Source organism: Mya arenaria, chromosome 12, assembly GCF_026914265.1.
Source record: "Mya arenaria isolate MELC-2E11 chromosome 12, ASM2691426v1".
Lineage (NCBI taxonomy): Eukaryota > Metazoa > Mollusca > Bivalvia > Myida > Myidae > Mya > Mya arenaria.
The window spans coordinates 11,468,500-11,483,105 of NC_069133.1; the positions used below are offsets into that span (position 1 = coordinate 11,468,500).

General features: G+C 36.9%; 1 protein-coding gene across 2 annotated transcripts in view; it reads right to left on the reverse strand.

The window, feature by feature from the left end:
- Positions 1-14,606, reverse strand: part of LOC128212427 (probable JmjC domain-containing histone demethylation protein 2C) — a 50,663-nt gene that overhangs the window by 12,405 nt on the left and 23,652 nt on the right. Inside the window, exons 5-6 of one of the 2 annotated variants that reach the window (XM_052917886.1) lie at positions 13,551-13,635; positions 4,237-4,331 (exon numbers count right to left, since the gene is read on the reverse strand). In XM_052917886.1, coding sequence (XP_052773846.1) covers positions 4,237-4,331; positions 13,551-13,635 — 180 coding nt within the window. Of the gene's footprint in view, positions 1-4,236; positions 4,332-5,369; positions 5,900-13,550; positions 13,636-14,606 lie in introns of those variants that run through there. The other variant, XM_052917888.1, reaches the window with a different exon arrangement.

The following is a 14,606-nucleotide window of genomic DNA, read 5'->3' on the forward strand; positions in this document are numbered from 1 at the left end:
CATGTTTTAGCAAAGGCAGGATATGTAACTGGGCAGCCATTGTTCTCATGTTTTAGCAGGGGTGGGATATGTGACTGGGCAGCCATTGTTCTCATGTTTTAGCAGGGGTAGGATATGTGACATGGCAGCCATTGCTCTCATGTTTTAGCAAAGGCAGGATATGTAACTGGGCAGCCATTGTTCTCATGTTTTAGCAGGGGTAGGATATGTGACTTGGCACCCATTAGTCTCATGTTTTAGCAGGGGCAGGATGTGACCAGGCACCCATCAGTCTCGTGTTTTATCAGGGGCAGGATATGGGACCAGGCACCCATCAGTCTCTTGTTTAAGCAGGGGCAGAATATGTGACCAGGCACCCATTAGTTGCATGTTTTAGCAGGGGCTGGATATCTGAATTGGCTCTCATAAATATCCTATTTTAGCAGGGGCAGGATATGTGACCAGGCACCCATCGGTCTCATGTTTTAGAGGGAGGATGTGACCAGGCACTCGTATGTCTCGTGCTTAAGCGGAGGTGGGATATGTGACATGACACCCGCAAGTCTCGTGTTTAAGCGGAGGTGGGATATGTGACATGACACCCCAAGTCTCGTGTTTAAGCAGGGGCGGGATATGTTACTGGGCACCCTTTCGCCCTTCTCAGTCATTTAGAATTGTCAAAATATGTTCCACAATATTCCATTGGCAGAGGTATAGGTGGAAACATTAAACTCTGGTCCTCTTTTACTTGAATAAAAGTTGAAATATGAATGTACAATGAGTTTTGTCTTTACTACTGTTAGTAAGAATCCAGTTGTCACAGAACAAGTTAAGTGTTTACGCTTCAATTTGACGAAAGTTATTATTTATTTTCCTTAACTAAACCATTTAATAGGCACTCGAGTTGCACCCGGCTGAAGTAATGGTTTAAGGAAGCAAAATAACCATTACATAAAAGTACATTTGACAGCCCATTTACAATGATCTCAGTAAAGACTTGTCCCTTCCAGAACCATGGCCTACTCTGTATTGAGTTAGGATATTGATCTAATGAGAAAAAATATCCCCCCCAGTCTCATTAAATGTCAAGAATGGAAGCGGATGAATTATTAACATTTCCCTACCACAAATAGTTGCACATCATGACACAATGGGGTTTGTCATCAGAAAATCAATGTGCTCTAAAGTAGATGTCAATTGTGAGGTATTTGTGGCTGATTTTAATGGCCATATATTGTGAAGGCCATGAGCGCGTGGCTGGTTTTATAAGCTCATGGTCCGTTATATGGTCTTGTAGTCTTACCGTAGCAATAGCAGGAAGGACAACAATGGCCGATAAATGTCACCTTTACAGATTAAGCCAGAGCGTAAAAACAGCAAATGACTATGATTTTCCGGTTTTGGGAAATTCCTTGGACTGCGGTTGTCTCACGGGAAATACTGCAATTAGGTTTTTTCTGAGAAGATCTCTGAATATTAAACAAGAAACACTGAATATGAACAAGATTGCATGATGTCAATACTTTGTTATTTATCCAATCGACAAGAGTTATGGAAGCAATCATATTTTCTCGGATATAAATATGGAACTACATAAATTGCCAAAATGGTATTGAATTGCTAAACTGAATTTTCGGTCAATTATAAAATTTAAGACCAACATCCTCAGGTTTTGCAAGAGATATAACTGTCTAAAATGGTAATTAATTTTGAGGAGAACATTACTTGACCCAGTTTCCATTAGGCAAGACCATTTTGGCTTGCTCAATCCACTGACAAAGAGTCATTGAAATATAGTAAGAGAACAAATCAACATTGTAATTACTATGTAAAACAGCGCTACCTCTGCTATTAATCATTCATTCAAATCCCACTCTGGAAGCCTTTATACGTATTGAACAAATTATTTCATGAAGTACATTCAATGAAAGTCATTATTTTGTTAAATTCGCTAAATGGGAATGACGCCAATACTTTCATTGTTGATCAACCTACATGATCTCTACATAATTACAGTTCGTGATTACGTTATTTAACGAGGACAAGACAACAATATTGATAGGCAAGCGTTTTTTATGAAATTCTGAAGCTAACAGAGCATGATGGAAAACAACACAAATATGACTACATCCAGACATACATGTATTATTACATCTCGACTTACATACATTACATCACCCCTAACAAAGTAGTAAAATTTCTCCAAATTAATGCCATGCAAGCAAAATTTATACTGAAGTGTAATGCATGTGTTAGAACACGATGTTCCTGTTGTATAGACCCTGACATAAGATACGACAATGTAAACTTAATTTTAGTTGAAAACATTCACAGGGTCGAAGCAAACAAGAAGTCAATGGCATTAGAAAATTTCAAACAAGATTCCACAGTTGACGCTTTAGGCCTGTTTGCACTTCTCTGCAACTCCTGGGTAAAACGTTGCAAAAAGTGTTCTACTTTTATAGGCCGTGGTTTGAAAGCCACAAGGTTCTATCTGTGTCTTCATTTAATGTCATTTATAGCCTTTGTGCTTTCATCCAGCGAGGCACAAACCTGCAGCTGCAGACAACAGAAGCTGCAGTCAACAGGCTTGCACTGTGAATATTTTTATTGCTCCCAAGCATATTTTTGGCATCCTGTGCAAAGAATCAAGTTTGAGGATATAAAAAACAACAAACGATCACTTTGATGAACGTCATCTTATGTTCGACAGACCCGAATCACCTAGTAACCATAAGGTATATATGTTTTATTCCCCCATTTCTGAAGAGTTTAAAACTTTGAACTTAAATATCACAGTGCTCGAGAACAAACATCACTTCAACACTTCATAACTTTACAACATACCTTCATATATCAAAATGAAGATAAGAATTTTGATTGAGGGTCATTTTGATAAAAGGGTCATTATTTGGTAGTAAAATCTCAATGATAACAGTAGTACTCACACCAGATCATAGTACACAAGGTGACATACATGGACGATTTTCACTGTAACTGATTAATTATCAACAGCTGGATCTTGTGGCAAGAAGTTTTAGAGCTGTAAATATATATTTAGACTACAACCTACATTCTCAGCCAATGGAATTGCAGATAGACATTCAAATACTAGACTTAATCATTTCAGAATTTCAACTTTTGACGATGTTTAAAGGTCTGCCCACTGCCAATCAGCCGATTCAGACTCCCTACGTCAGTTTTTGCGTTACATTATGTCAGCCAATGAGGTTGTGTTCTAAGTCAGTTAGATGACCTGAAGTAATATGTGAATTATCAAGAAGGGCTTGTTTGCTACGCTCACTCAACCCATTCTTGATCATTAAGATCTTACTCCATGTCAGTTAACTATTACCAATACAAACAAAAGGATAAATAAAAGTATGATGAAAATAACCCACCAAAAAATGCATTTATGACATCAATAGTGACATCAATAAACTACCGTCATGTCCATGCAAGAGCATATTGATCTTGAGGCAACCACAAGATAAACAGTCTGATAAACCCTCCAAGCCCTCTGTGACATTTCTTTTTTGTAAATACAGCAATACAGGCAGTCAAGGGGCTATCATGTGGCCACATTCCTGTACAGACAGACAGCAAACATGTAGAACATCTAAAGTGATGAGATCATCCCAATCTTATCTCTTTTTCTAAACCTATTGACCTTTCTGCTGGCCCACTTCTTTGTGAGAAAAATACCCATCATATTTTTATCCTGTGTTTTATGTCCTGTTGCAAAAATGAAAGAATTTCAATTAAAATCTGTACTTTATATGCACTTAACCTGTTTCTCCCCAGAATATGAGAAAAGGGATTGACAATCTATTCTCAAAAAATTCCGGAAAGCAATTATTTCAGAAGCTTAGAGAGTATAACAAAAACGATCACATCGTAAAAATATTAACAGAAACATTTAATCATTTTTTTCCAAGCCTTCTCAGTCTGTCCTACTGATCGAAATAAGAACAAACCCATTTATAAGCCTGATGCAAGCCTCAGCTTGCGAAAAGAACATTGATGGATTTTGTCATATGTTTAAATAATAGGGCTTGAGGGTTATAATCTCATTATTATATGAATCACGATAAGTTTCCATTTCAATGAATCTCTCCCTGTCTGAGAAAAAAAGATGGCGGCTATTCTGGTTATTCGAAAGGGAATATAAGAGACAAATTGATAAAACTTTCGACCATTATCTTTATATGACCTTTAAGAAGGCTGTCTTAAAGATTAATCCAAAATAATTCTTACCGTTGTGTTTTGGGTTTCCTTTTCTTTTACAGCACGTGGTCGTCTCCTTGGCGCAATTCCGCCGATTTCAACACCGCGCAGAATTGAGTCAACCACTAAAAACACACAAACATAACAATCCAATGATAAATGTGTCTAATTCATTTAAACATTCACTCACTAAATACTCCAATTCGTCACAAAACGTATTTCTATTTCACATAAAAAAGAAAAGCACTTAATTCAGAGCATATGTCAGGCAATTATTCAGCCCACATAAATGTTTAATATTGGTACACTGGGAAAATATCTCTTATTTACCTTTAAACGTTAAAAGTGATAAATGACGCCCATTTATTTTTACATTCGAGGTGATTGCTTAATGCAACAGTCGTTATCGCAGGTAAAATATCTCTAGTAAATGCCAGTACACATCTGATAAAAACGATAACCTGTACTTTGAAACTTGCTAATCAACACGCGATGACGTAAACCACAGAGTAACCTGTATGAACAGCATTGAACGCAGCCGTGCATTTTGGGTGTATTTTTGTAACCGATAATTACTACCTGTGGAGACCGCTTTCAGTGCATAACATGAACACAACTTTTCATAATGATCTTCATCAGGGATAAATTGACGAACATGTTTAATATGGCTTTAAAAACATAACATGCTTAAGCTAACAAGACTCAAACCAATTATAATTACAACATCACAAGAATTATTTCATCATGTAACAGAATGTCGAACTACCATATTACCCTAGATTTTCTTAATATAATTCTTGCTAATGATCCATAATAACCTGACGGCATATCATCATTATCTTGCTACTGCTAATAGCACCAGAAATAAGAGAGAAAATAAAGTGAGAGAAGTAGAGAAACCAAGAGAAAAAAGAAACAACCTCAATATCAATCTTGCTATAAATCTGCCCTAGAAAAACACAACAATGTTGCCAGTATCATAATAATTATGAATCTGCCAGCACAAAAACACAATAATGCTGCCAATAAAGCCATTAGTAAGAAAACATGGCAAAACAATTCTGAGAAGAAGGTGAAAGCAGCAAGAACTGAAGTTTCTTTTCATGGAATTCCAGGAATATAGCAGAATAGCAGTACATTAACTTCTCATAAATCATGATTACCATTGTGAGGTTTATCAGGAAATCCAGACACATCTCTCTCCCAGACTGACAGTGGCTGGTTGCTGAAGTGCCCAACCCCAGGGGAAGGTGTCGAAAAACATTGACCTTCACCTTCGAGGTCAAATAAGACAGCTTGTGAAGCTTGTGGTGATCCATAGAACGAATTCCGAGCATGCCGCCAAACATTTGTATCCATTTGTCTGCAGGGAATGAAATTTTGGGGTAACATGCCAGCTTGAGAAAACCCTGAGATGCCATTTCCATGATAAGCCCGGGTACCTAAGATAGAACGACTGACATCGGACCCTGTGATACAGTGGGTGTGGTAAATCAACCCTGAAGTAGGTAGGTCATCTTGCCCCACATAGTAATACTCTGGATATACAAGTCCTCCATACATATTCCAAAAATATCTTTTAGACACAAATCCAAAGCCAGCCAAAGCAGATTTATAACAATTAATCCACGAATCCTAATGTTAAACCACATAAACGACTCAAACTAATCATGTAACGTGTTCAAACTTGGCCAATCCTTACTTAATAACAAACATTCATGAATGTGTAATCTACTAAGCTGAAAAACCTCCTACCTCAATATGACGAACCACACACATCAAAACTTTCAAGTACATCCAGTGACTAAGAGAAATCTAGTCAAAAACAACACCGCAAGAGTATGTGCTTGCTAATGTGTCAATGTGTTCAAGTTTACAGTGTAAATGGATTTCTTTCATGTCCTATTGTACCTGACCGCTCCCCACAAAATCCGCCTGCCGCCTTAAGATTTCATTTAAAACCGGACCACATATCTCACCATGTAATCAGTATAATTCAACTCCGCACACAGTACAAAGACGGATTGTTAAATATTTTGTCAACATTCAAGCGCACTGAAATAGATTTGACACGACAAGGTCAACAGACCATTTAAACCAACAATCCAAGTTTCTTTATACAGTTTGCCAAGGGGTTTAGTGACTAAAGTGTAACTTGTATCGGCACGGCTTTGTGATCGATGGTAATTTGTGACCGCAAAGCAGAATGAGATACAATACGGAAAATAAAGACTCGCTTATCGCCACATGTTATCAAAACAGAAAACTCAAAAGCGATTTTCCATTTCAGGTCATCATTCATTATCACCTAATTTATCAGCAAGAAGCAAGAACAATGGACATCTACGCTTTTATTTCCCTAAGATGAAATCAGGATATGACGATTAAGTTTGCAATTGTGCACTAAGTTCATAAGTTACTTAATATCTACAAAGAAACACTTAAAATGTAATTAAGACCAAAACAGAACAAGGATCATATTACTGTAATACAAAAAAAGCAACAAGAGATCGTCTTACCCTTTTTGAAAATAATACCTCATCACAATTTCTAAATGAAATCAGACAAACATACTGCTCAGCCATCAATTCCAATATAAACATGCCAGCTTGAGAGAAATAACATCAGCAGACAATAAAGTCAGCCAGCACTAATGTTTTTCATGCCAATACACTAGAACAGGGAGAAAGTGTAATCGATCAAGAAGTGTTTGATTACCAGTCGGCTGAGAATTGGACTAAGCCATGACTTAACCATTTCTTGACATTAGCAGGGTCTTGGAGAGCTGATTTAATACTTTTCTTTTAAAGAAAGTATCTCTTTTCAGACGCAGGATAGCTAAGAAGGCTCAGTTAATTCAACAACCTCCATTAAGACTAACAGATTTAGGGGGTTGACCTGGGGTATGCTGATCCTAAATTGCTGAAGTGATTTTTGTCAATACCAGAGAAAACATTTAAATAAAATAGGCCAGAATACACCATTTCCGATAAAAAATGCCAACATTTTGTAGTGAGAGGACTTCCAATCCCCCACTTACTGCATTCAAACCAGATTTTTTTAAAGCAACCCTCTAAAATGCCAAATCTTGGAACCAACCCTGAAAAAGTATTTTTTCTGGCTTGTAATTGTTTGATCTTATGTTCTATGTCTTTGGCATTGACCCTGTGCCATTAAACGGGGTTTATGTTTAAAGTTTTGACTACTGTTCTTGTTTCTGAAGCTTTTTCATATAAGTGTATATGATCAAACCTTCAACTATTTGCAATGTGAATAACTTTAAACCCTCAAGAATGATAAGAGAAGTTCATAACAGACATATATTTCTAAGAAAGAGAATAAAAAAGTCCAACAATGAGGTAGAAATCTACACAAAATACATTCGCTGTTCAACATACCTGTAATTTTCTTTAACATGAACAAAAAAGTATCAAAATTCCTTTGGCTTTACACACAACTGTTTATAAACCACAAAACGTGAGTGACTTCTACAAAAATGATTTTTTATCTGGAAAACATTTTAATATCATAATCTGACATCTGGAAGTTGGCAAGCGCACCAGGGAAAGCCATAATGTTTATCTGTAGAAATGCCATGTGCATCTATAACAGCTCTGCATACTGGATGCAATCCAGCTAAGATTTGGCAGGTTAGCAGGCTCTAGGGCAGCCAACTTGGCATAAAACATGGAGGAATCTCGGCTCTCAGAACGTGAGGATTGATGGAGATGTCAGTGAAATCGGCTCCCTTCAAAAGAAATGGATGTCATCATATCCATCAAGACGCAAGTGGCCAAGTGCATTGTTGAGTAATGAATGCTATATTGCATCAATTAACAAATATTATGTGATTTAAATAATAATCAAGGAACCAGACCTCAAGTTACCCAAATTTACTTAATAATAATTAATTCAGTCATCGAAATGAGACTTTTGAATGAACAACCCCCTTATGCTATTGCTAGGCATAAAATTTTGAACAAGGCCTGCTATATAAAATTCAGAATTTGAGCACGCCCAGAAGACATTTTACCAGTGTAGGGCTTGTTTTGTATGATAGAAGACAGAAATGTCATCTATTTCCGATTTAAGTTGAAATAAAGGCCAAATATACAAACTGTTATTAAACTTCATGAAAGCTATATTTTAAGTCACTTGTTTTACAAATTAGTAAGCAGTAACCAACTACCTTTCAACTAATACCAAACTATGTATGGGGGTTCACCAGACATCAATATTTAACAGCTATTTGAGAGCTATCCTTTTTATGGACCCTATTTTGTAATGTGACATCAAGACATGACCTATCAGACATTAAGGGCGCCACCTCCTCTGTAAAGGTGATTCAATAAAATAATGGCATCATTTTCCCTTGGTAGTTACTGGTATACATATATGCACTTCAATAATTTACAAATTCTTGTCGTACAACCATATAAAATTCTGAAACTGAGGATGAAACTAAACTTAAAATATTCTTGCTGTTTTTTTTTTTATATACCCCCCCCCCCCCCCCCTCAATTTGAATAATGTAACCAAAGATTTTTTTCTTATTTATTTTTAAATGCAGTATTCTCACACTTATGTCTACAGCAACACATTAAAATTTTGTTTTGGTTCGACATATTTATCTCCCCCACCCCCCTAGATTCAGTTGTTGAAGGGTAATTATTTGTTATTTTATTTTCGGCCTGATCTATAAGCAGGCTACTAATTGAGGTCTTGATCAGGAGTTAGGTACACAATAACAGCCACTTGAATAAGTTTCTAAACCCAGAGTTTCAGTGCATCTCCAGGTTCAGACATCAGGAAAAAACACATTTCCCTTGTCTGTATATTTGCTGGCAAGCGTGGGAAACATAGATAAATTCAGAACATATCTATAATAAACAACACACCATGTGGCTTTCAAGAAAAACCCCATCAAGGCTCGATTTTATATGAGATGTACCAGAATGTGGTAATGAAATCACTCACATGGGGAGAAGCAATAAATAGTTTCCTTGTGCCCCTAGATTTACAAAGATTAATTGAAGAACTCAAGTAATAAACCAGGCCATGTTGCTTGCTGAATATTTCATGGGCAATTACGAAAATGAAGACATCATTAAAACGGCTGAAACCAAATTTCTGGAGTGAACTCAAAAAACACACCCCAGTAAATTACGTCCATGGCATTCAAAGATTAATGGATGTCAAACATGTGTAGCTCTAATTGAGGAAAACAAAAACACTTTCTTGGTAAACACAAAAACAAATTACAAGCCAATAAAATGAAAGTTGATGCAGGACAAAAATTAGGAAATGCACAATAAATTACACTGAACGCAACATTATTGTGTTTTATGTGATTTTTAAGGGGTTTTAGCTAAAGAGTAATGGAAGGGTGCTGCACCCTGTCTTTTTAGGGTAGCACCCTTCTGCACTCACGGAGACAAGCTTGGGCTCCCATTTGCCTTCATAGAGTGAAAAGCTGAAGAGTTGTGGAAGGTTGCTGCACCCTGTCATTTTTGGGTAGCACCCTTCTGCATTCATGGAAACAAGCATGGGCTCCCGTTTGCCTTTATAGAATGAAAAGCTGTCAAATATTTCTTTCGTTTTGATTTATTGATTATAAATACATACAAACTTTACATGTTTGACCGTTACAACCCATTATTACTTCTATTAAACACAATTTCTATAAAATTCAGAACTTTCCAGTTTTTCACAACCCTGATACAATCTGCCCTTTTCTCCTTTAGCAGCCTGCCCCTCTTCTGCAGCAACCTCTTGCTATTACTTTAATGGCAAAGGTGCAAGTGGACTCTCCAACTGACCTTTGCAGACTAGGAGAGTTAATAGAGAAATATCTACTGGACAGCCAATTAGTGGCCATGGCAACACCAGGTCCTTATGTCTTAACAAGTGTCACAGCGAATCCGATCTCAAAGACTATTGGGGCGATCACAGGAAATATGTCTGGTAGACAGGAAGATGGAGAGGATATCTTCAGTAAAATCCAATCAGGCTTTATTTCATGTCTTTGAGGTTCATGTTTATATGTATTACAATTTGCCAAGACCTATCAGAGCAGATTTCGTAATACAGTATTTTAAAGATTACAGATCCTGATGCAAATGTTTTGATATCTAAAGTGAAGGACAATGACTTGGTGAAGTTTCTTATTAAACTCTGCCCAATTCATTTCTTATACAATCCCGACCTCATAAAACCATTTCTTATGGAACTCTTCTTTTATAACCATATTTATAATTATATAAATAAATATTTGCAAATCTATTGAAATTGAACTTGATATGTATTTGTCATATATTTAGTTTAACTTGAAACTGTCAGAAATTTTGTCCATTCATACATTTCACTGTCAGAAAATTGCCGATTCATACAAAGGTGAAGGCAGTTTGGCATGACAAAGCTTTATAAACAACATCTGTAAAGAATGTACAGGCCTCATAATTATCTTCCATTTCCATCCCACCAGCACACCAACCTGTCAGTAATGAGATAATCAGGAGACCAGCCATGATCATGCAGCCCACTTCGGGCTCCAGAATCTGGGAGGATGCCAGAGGCAATCAGGAAGGTCATACAAACAAAGCTTGACTTCTTTCTTAGGGTTTTAGATGAAGGGTTATGGACTGGAAGGGTGCTGCACCCTGTCCTTTTTCAGCAGCACCCTTCTACCCTCATTGAGACCAGCATGGGTTTCCTTCTGCCTTTATAGAATTAAATGCAGTCAAATATTGCTTTGAAATTGTCTAAAACTTCTAATTAGATTACAAATACACACAAATTTAACATATCTGGCAGTTGAAACCCTAATATTACTTCAATTAAACACAATTTTCTCTGCAAAATTCATAAAAAATCATAATGTTCATGTTCTTCAATGCCATATTCAATGTGCCCTTTTTACCCTGAGCACCCTGTCCCTTTTCTGCAGCACCCTGCCCCTTTTCTGCAGCACCCTGTCCCTTTTCTGCAGCACCCTGTCCCTTTTCTGCAGCACCCTGCCCCTTTTCTGCAGCACCCTGTCCCAGCACCCTGCCCCTTTTCTGCAGCACCCTGTCCCTTTTCTGCAGCACCCTGTCCCTTTTCTGCAGCACCCTGCCCCTTTTCTGCAGCACCCTGTCCCAGCACCCTGCCCCTTTTCTGCAGCACCCTGTCCCTTTTCTGCAGCACCCTGCCCCTTTTCTGCAACACACTGCCCCTTTTCTGCAGCATTTGTCCTTTGTTAAATCATTGCAAAAGCCTTCTCCTATAACACATTGGAAACCAGTAAGAAGCTGAAAGTAGGCTTAAAGGGGCAACAGGACTATATAATGAATATATGCTCAATATAATGAGGATTCTCTTCAACAGTGTGAAGGTCACATTGTGATTGTATGATGTGTGTTGTAATTTATAATTCTTTAGATGTATTGTTATAACACTTGTTTCTTAATGTGAAACCTTCTGAAAACAAAGATGCTATTATTATTGTTCCAGGTTGGTCCAAAAATGTTGCTATGTGTTGATTTTGATTTTTAGTTAAAGTACAAACCATCTGTTGCTTATTTTTACTACCAGTATCTGGTTTATCCACACCAGAATCTGTTTTGACAGTCTGTCTGTTAAGAACATTAAACTATATGGAGGCATTCAGGGAGATGTTCCATGAGTTCAGCATGGTTCATGCAACATTGCATCTGTCTAAAACGTCCTTGTCCAGATAGAACAACATGTTTTATAACTATAATGTTGTCAGATGTAGCATGTCAGTTGTAAGTGAACATCTTCATGACACATCATTCTTAGGCTTAAAAAAATACATTTGGTTCAGGTTACCCGACCCTACCTACAAAATAGGGGCCGTCCTTACCATTTTATAGTCAGGAGGTACAAAAGAATAACAAATATTTTTTTTGTTTTTCATCTTTTTTATGTATGTGTTTTAATATGTAGTTTAAGTACCTTCAAGCTTTATTCCAATAATAATATTCTTATAAAAAGCCTTGAAAAAACAGCCTACCTACCATACCTGTTTTTGAAAAGGATGTAACCCTAACCAAACCATTTATTTATTTTTGCCTTACTTTAGCATTGCTTGAACGCAATAACATTCTAGCTGCTAAATGTTTCAGGAAAATAATCATGACCAAACCATGAATAAGTCAAAGAGATTTTATTCAAGGTGTTAAGTTATTTTTAGCCCAAAGAACTTACCTGATCACAAAACTCAATCACAAGACACCACCTGTCTCAGAAAAAAAACACTGATAAAAATCCAGAGATAAAAGACAGTTTCCTATCACTCTAGGTTTCCAATTTCTCCTTGAAGTAATTTACAATTCTCAAGAAAGCATTCCATTCCCCCAAGACAATGATTGAGAAACCAGTCTGCCAGTGACCCAAGTGTTTACAGTGTTTACTGGGAATGCAGCCTCCTGTGTTGGCAAGTGATTCCAATCCTATCTGTTTTCATCTTCAATACATTATCATTAGCTTTCCAGAAAACCAGCAGTAAGAAAACTACAAATTTGTGAGGAAAATACTTTCTGTAATGATTTGATAATCAAGTTCTGCAGGGTTTTTATCAGAAATTACACTTTTCTACTTAATATGCATGGAAGCAATTAACGTTCAGGTTCCATTTATCCAGGAAGAAATTATTTTATGCTAACTATGATAAATACTTATCTCTCTGACTATAATGTCTGTAATTGTTTTTTGAAAAAATTTGAGTATATTTAATACATTTAACATTGTATTGTTTTTCAATAAAATATACGGGTACCAGTGCCTTACCTAGGCACCAGTGCCTTACCTAAGCGTACTCCAAATCGCCCAGGCGTACAAATCAATTTTGGTTCTCCAAATGGCAAGCAAAATCAAGAATGAAAATAGGCTGAGCGGTGTTTATACATGTAACTCACAACGGGTGTAAGTTTTGTGTAATTTCACTGAATGGTGATGTTTGGAATGCTTGAGAAAGTTCTTCAGAAAAAAAATTCAAGCCCCCACCCCCCCATACCATACTGACATCAACCTATCGAAAGGCCTTCACCTTTCATCAAAATTAGACTTTGGGCAAAGAAGCCCAAATTCCGACACTAGTGCTTAGCATCAACATTCTTAACAAACTCTGCTATGTAAAATCAGGAATTTGATTAAGTTCAGAAAGCATTTTACCAGTGCAGAGCTTGCAGGCTTGTGCTTATTCCCACAACTGCTTCACATATCGAAGCTCGCCCATGAGCATGTGAATATAAATTCTAAATGCTACGCTCCTGGATACATTGGTCTCGAAGTTACCAGCAAATACATCTGCCCTTTGAGTAACAGTAATACAGGAAACCTACCTCCGTCATCAATCAAGTGCATCTGTATAAGTGTTGGGTCTTCATTGTGTTCTTCCAGAACAGTGTCATCTGTCACCGACAGTGTCTGAAACACACAACACATTCACATTCATTCAGGTGGCACTCAACAGGTTTACAATGGCACTGAAGCCAGATACCATACATAATGATGTTGAAGTCTATCACTCATAATAACAAGGTCAGGTGATCACCTTAAGGCTATTAGAAGTGCATTTGTATTCAAGGTGCACTTGTACTTTAACAACAAGTTATTGTAGATAACAGACTTCATGTTCTTTGGCCATGAATCATCTAACAAACAAATATTATTATTGCACAATATCTAGCATAGCTAACTTTATCCCAACAATAATTCAGGAGTTCTATTCTTTCCCTTCTCTGATGTTAAAATTGATCTAATTTCTAAGAAATAGAAGCAGAAAAAAAATGAGAAACAGAATTTTATATGTCATTTTGCAGAGAAAATTAACCAGAGGACAAGACAGAAATCCCATAAAAACAGAAATCCCATAAAAACAGACAGCAAATGCTTTGGGGTAATTTCTAGACTTTGTTCACAATGTTGAATAAACAAATGTTTTTTGGTGTAATGAAGGAGTTCATTACAAAAGCAACCCCGGGCAAATTTCCTGGAATTGCAGTGATTATCTTGAGAAGAACTTGTAAAAAGACTGTGTTGTGCAGGAAGTGTGCCAGTTACTGCCAGATTATTCATTTTCTGCAGAAACATTCTCCTTGGTTGCCATGGAAACTTTGTGGGATTTTTTCAGGTGTCAGAAGATTTCCAGATTTTTAGCATGTTTAGGGGTGATCTCAAAGCCTCTAAAACATGGACTGTTTTAGCACAATAAAGCATCACTTAATGCCAAACAATGATTTTAATAAAAAGTTCGTTCATTTTGTTACTGAATTTTACAACAATACTAGAAGCGCCGCAATGCGACGAAACCAGGTTTTTGTTATGGGCAATCAGAAATTATAGCCAATTAATTTGTTGTATGACCTTATCTTTACTTTTATCAAAAAGAGATGTAA